Raw genomic sequence first — 6,000 nt, 5'->3', positions numbered from 1 at the left:
TATTTATCACAAACAAAGTCATTTATTTATTAGCTGGAGCTATCCATTAGCTCTCATGTGTTAGCTTGTTAGCTGGTTAGCTGGTTAGCTGGTTACCTCTCACAGAAGTGTCCGGCGTATCCCTCCTGACATTTACAGCGCACCACGGAGGCTCCTCGGTCGCAGCGCGACGCAAAGCTACCACATACACACACACGCACACACACACACACACACACACACACACACACACACACACACACGTTTTCAAAACACAACAACAACACAATAACAACAACCACAACTCCATAACTTAAGAACAACAACACGATAACAACAACAACAGAACAATAACACAACGGCACAGGAACACAACAACACAACAGCATAACAACTACAAGAACAATAATAGCACAACATCATTACACCTGTTACGATACTAGGAATGGGGTTCGTGTTCGGATGCTTAGAGTGAAGGCCAGTACTGATGTCCCACAGAGGGGGCGCTGTTGAGGGGCTCGTCACAGGTCAGTAGCTAACGGCTGCGTGGACGAGGGCGCTGGGAGTCTGAGACTGAGGGGAGAGCGCCTGGCTTCAGCAGACCGAGGGGTGAATGAGAGCACCCCGATGGACACACGCCGCTCGGCGACTTTGAGAAGAGAACTTTTGGATTTTTATAAACACGGTGAACTGGAGGAAGAACACAGAGCACGGGCTGGGCCCCACGGGGGCACGCAGGGACAGACTTAGGGGTGTCCACCCGGGTTATAGGGAGCGTGGTAGGTCAGACCGTAACGCAACACAAAAGCAAAACACGTTAACAACCCAATAACACAACAACACAACGTCACAAAAACAACACAAAACAACAACAACACAACAACAGCACAACAAAAACAACACAACAGGGTCACAGGGGGGCCTACTTGTTTGTGGGGAGGGCCAGCGGACACGCACACGGCCGACACACGTGGTTACCATGGAGACTCGGAGCAAGCATGTATCCATCCTCACACATCTCACAGAAGTCCCCAGTACTGTGGTCCCTGCAGTCCTACACACACACACACACACACACACGCACACACACACGCACACGCACACGCACACGCACACGCACACACACACAACCACACACACACACTCACACACGCAAACACACACACACACACACACACACACACAACATGAATTCTTCATATCACCACACATGTGTATGGTACAGATATCAGTGATGTCTTGGCTGTATGTACACAGTATATACACAGTGCACAGTATATGTAGTACTAAATAGTACATATAGTACATAGTACATGCAGTGCATATTAATACTTACAGAACATATTCCGGTAACATCTTGGCAGTAGTCTGCGTGTCCTTTACAGTTGCAGGGTAAACATGTGAGCTGTTCACTGAGGAAGAACCCTGAACCACAGGCCTGTAACACACACACACACACACACACATACACACACACACACACACACACACACAAACACAATTATTATTCGGACACCTTGCAAAGTATGTCCATAGTTTAAACAACTACAAAACCGTCCGTTTTTGTATAACAGATATATAACAGATATTGCCGGTTGCGTGTCACATATCATAACGTGTTTATATTACCTTATATTATAAGGTAGTATATGTAAGTGATTAGAGAGTAGGGAGTGATTCCCAATAAGGAGATTCTCAGAGCAGAACACACACACACACACACACACACACACACACACACACACACACACACACACACACACACACACACACACACACACACACACACACTGGTGTGTGCACTCTACCGTGTGCCGTTCCCAGTGCCACTGTGTTCCACTGACCCCTGACCTCTCCCCCCCCCCCCCCCCCCCCCTACACACATTCTCAGGGATGATGTCATGGGTCTAGTGAAAAAACAGGAGACACTCACACACACACACACACACACACACACACACACACACACACACACACACACACACACAGACACACATCCTGTTTCCTGTTCAGCACTTCCTGTCATATTGTGGGTCTACAATGACACACACACACACACACACACACACACGCACGCACGCACGCACGCACGCACGCACACATACACTGTGGTTATTGGTGGGTTATTGGGCCCCTAGACCAGTAGGAATATAAACTGTTAGAGACTGAGGAGGAGGAGGAGGAGGAAGAGGAAGAGGATGACGACCCTCCCAAGGGACCAGGATCTTAAAACAAACTAGGTTAGCATAGCCCCCTGTAGCTAGCTGGATAACCACCTGGATGGCTGACGGCAGCTAACTGGCTAGCTACCTTTATAGACAGTGGCTAACTAGCTACACACTGCTAGATAGCAGCTAACTTGCTAGCTACTGTTATAGACAGTGGCTAGCTTACTTCAAACGGCTAGTGCTAAGCGTGTCTAGCTTAGCGGTCAAGGTGCTGTCACACTGTTCTTGAACCAACCTCTAGGTCTAAGGCTCTCTGCTATCTGTTGCTCAATGCTAGCAGCTGGTTTGCATTAGGATGGGAAAGGGGGGGGGGGGGTGGAGGGTATTGGGATTTAAGAGCTCAGCTGAGACTCATTTTAGGAGGGGGGAGGGATGGGAACTAGATGAGTTGGATCTGAACAGAAGATGTTCTCTTGAAGACCAAGATCATATGATCACTGTTCCGCTGGGAAGTCACGCCACTAGCTAGCTGCCTCTATAAAGACTACCTTTTAGAGCTAGGTATTCAAGTCAATAGCTAGCTTTCTGCTTCCTTAAAGCCAAGCTTTAGCGCTAGGAAGTCACGCCACTAGCTAGCTGCCTCTAATGACTAGCTATAGCGCTAGGTAGTCAAGCCACTAGCTAGCTACCTCTATTAAGACTAGCTTTAACGCTGGGTAGTAGCGCCACTAGCTAGCTAGCTGCTTCTATAAAGACTAGCTTCAGAGCTAGGTATTCATGCCACTAGCTAGCTGCCTCTATAAAGACTAGCTAAAGAACTAGGTAGTCAAGCCACTAGTTAGCTGCTGCTATTAAGACTAGCTGCAGAGTTAGGTAGTCACAACCTTTCCTTACGCTAGCATTACCGGAAGTCTTCACACGAGAGTTCCCAACATCAGCAAAACCCAGAGCAAATTAACATAAAACATATAGGCTACATATATCTCTAATAAATATCTCTTAAATCTTCTCTAACAAATATCTCTAACAAATATCCCCAACATGCATCGCAAATATATCTCTAACATCAATCTCTTACAAATATCTCCAACATATATTTATAATATATCTCTAAAATCTTCTCTAACAAATCTATCCAAGATATATCTTAACAATATCTCTTACATCTATCTTTGACAAATATCTCTAATAAATATCTCCAACATATATCTCAAATATATCTAAAACATCTATCTCTAACAAATATATCCAACATATATCTCTAATACTTCTCTAACAAATATCTGTAAAATCTGTCTGATAAGATCACATCTATAACATGTGTCTTATGTCTAACATCTGTCCAGCCCATTCAGGGACCAAAGTATCTGGCACGCCTGACTTATAAACGATTGTGTTTCAGCGTCTCAATCAAGGAAAAAAGTACCACTTTGTAGACTCGAAGCACGAATGTTTGACGGATGTTTGACAAATGTCTTCCGATGTTTATTTATCCCGTATCTGCGGGACTCAGCAAGACGTTCAGAGTTTACAGTTCTCAATGTCTCTTCAAGGATGTTTAAACATTACGCAAGAACGTTTAAATTCAGCTTATGGCAAAGTTTATGCCGAATTACCTTAAATGTTGATAGCAGACCCACACATACACACACAAAAAAAGATAACTATTAAACTATCATATATTAAATCGAACACAAAATAAAACACTGCCCCCATGACAACCAGCTGGCTAACACAGAGATGAACAGCACACATCAACACACAACAACACAACACACAAAACAACAACGGCAATTACACACAAACCAACACAACAACACACACCGACAAACAACGACAGAACTGACACATCAACACACTGCAGCACAACAACACACCATCATAACTCACACCCTACACCACCACACACGCCCTTCTGGGATCAATACAGTACCGTCTGATCCTACTGGTCGGGGCTAGTGTCAGAGGTCAGGGGTCAGGGGTCAGGGGTCAGGGGCTAGAGCTAGGGCTAGCGGTTAGCGGTAGGTTGGGGGCTGGATCCTACCTTTAGCAGGGTGTTCTGTTGGCCTTGCAGTGTGAATGCGTTCGCTGGACACCAGACGACACTCAGAACCCAGAGGAGGAGGGCTGGGGCGGCGGCCATGTTGGGTCTGTGTGGATCTCTCTCTCTCTCCTTCTCGCTCTCTCTCTGCGAGCGGCTGGTCTGGGCAGCAGTTCCTATCTGTGGCCGTCTCTCCCTGGTCCTACCTCCTACCCTGCAGCTCGTCCTGCCTCCCTCTCTCTCTCTCTCTCCCCCTCCCTCGTCCTGTCTGTCTCTCTCCCTCTCTCTCCCCCCTCTCTCTCTCTCTCTCTCCCCCTCCCTCGTCCTGTCTGTCTCTCTCCCTCTCTCTCCCCCCTCTCTCTCTCTCTCTCTCTCTCCCCCTCCCTCGTCCTGTCTGTCTCTCTCCCTCTCTCTCCCCCCTCTCTCTCTCTCTCTCTCCCTCCCTGGTCCTGCCTCTCTCTCTTTCTCCCCCCCCCCCTCTCTATTCCCACATACCTCTCTCTCCCTCTGGGCTCTGCCTGTGCCCAAATCACACCCAGATGGCAAGCATAGGAGAGAGAGGGGGGGGGGGGGAGAGAGAGAGAGAGAGAGAGAGAGAGAGAGAGAGAGACAGACAGACAGACAGACAGACAGACAGACAGACAGACAGACAGACAGACAGACAGACAGACAGACAGACAGACAGAGAAAGAGAAAGAGAAAGAGAGAAAAAATAAATAGAGGAAAGGAAAAGAAGTAGCTAGCTGAGTATATGGGGGTCAGTGGGGGGCACTCTCTCTCTCTCTCTGTGGAAGGGGCGAGCGAGTCCAGTGTCTGAGAGTGAACAGCTGCCCCAAGACCCACACGCATCCCTTTCCCTCCATAGGAGGAGGTGGAGGAGGAGGGAGAGGAGGTGGAGGAGGAGGGAGAGGAGGTGGAGGAGTAGGGGGAGGAGGAGGAGGAGGAGGTGGAGGAGGAGGGGGAGGAGGAGAGAGAGGAGGTGAAGCATGAGGTGGAGGAGGTGAAGGAGGAGGAAGAGGAGGTAGCAATGTGTGTTCCACTGTAGACACAGCAGCTATTGTTGCACAGTGTGTGTGTGTGTGTCTGCGTGTCTGAGTTTATGTGTGGGTTGGTGTGCATGTAGGTGTGTGTGTGTGTGTGTGTGTGTGTGTGTGTGTGTGTGTGTGTGTGTGTGTGTGTGTGTGTGTGTGTGTGTGTGTGTGTTTGTGTGTCTGCATGTGTTAGTGTGTTTATAGTTTTCACTGGCATGTGTGGAGAGTGTAAGAAGACACCCCAACCCCCCCAAGTCAACTGGTCAACTGTCTGATCTACCCTTCAAAATCAACACACACACACACACACACACACACACACACACACACACACACACACACACACACACACACACACACACACACCCTTGCTGGTCCTGAGGTCTGACTTCTGTCCTTGAAACAATGTGATGCTGCCAGGACTACTAGAAGGCTGGAAGGATTACTAACTCCTGGGATGACCGTTAGCAGAACAATTAATCCCTGAAATGGCTACTAGGACTACTAACCCCTGACATGGCTACTAGGACTACTAACCCCTGACATGGCTACTAGGACTACTAACCCCTGAGATGGCTACTAGGACTCCACCCCCTGACATGGCTACTAGGACTACTAACCCCTGAGAGGGCTGCTAGCTGGACTATCAACCCCCAAACCCTCAGATGACCCATGAAATACTGCAGATAAAGAACACTTAGACCACAGACTGACCCCCCCCCCCCCCCCCCAGCTGGAGGAGGAAGAGGAGAAGAGAGGACGAGGAAGAGAGGTGAGGAGG

The 6,000-nt window shown here is 48.3% G+C and overlaps 1 protein-coding gene across 1 annotated transcript in view; it reads right to left on the bottom strand.

The window, feature by feature from the left end:
• Positions 1-4,442, bottom strand: part of lama4 (laminin, alpha 4) — a 30,146-nt gene extending 25,704 nt beyond the window's left edge. Inside the window, exons 1-4 of the mRNA XM_030345109.1 lie at positions 4,192-4,442; positions 1,316-1,417; positions 906-1,033; positions 97-177 (exon numbers count right to left, since the gene is read on the bottom strand). Coding sequence (XP_030200969.1) covers positions 97-177; positions 906-1,033; positions 1,316-1,417; positions 4,192-4,290 — 410 coding nt within the window. The 5' untranslated portion in view covers positions 4,291-4,442. The remainder of the gene's footprint in view (positions 1-96; positions 178-905; positions 1,034-1,315; positions 1,418-4,191) is intronic.
• Between the last annotated feature and the right edge of the window lie 1,558 nt (positions 4,443-6,000).

Source organism: Gadus morhua, chromosome 21 (genome assembly GCF_902167405.1).
Source record: "Gadus morhua chromosome 21, gadMor3.0, whole genome shotgun sequence".
NCBI classification, from domain to species: Eukaryota; Metazoa; Chordata; class Actinopteri; order Gadiformes; family Gadidae; genus Gadus; species Gadus morhua.
Note: the sequence above shows the minus strand (reverse complement) of the source record. Positions and strands in the feature narration are given on the sequence as shown.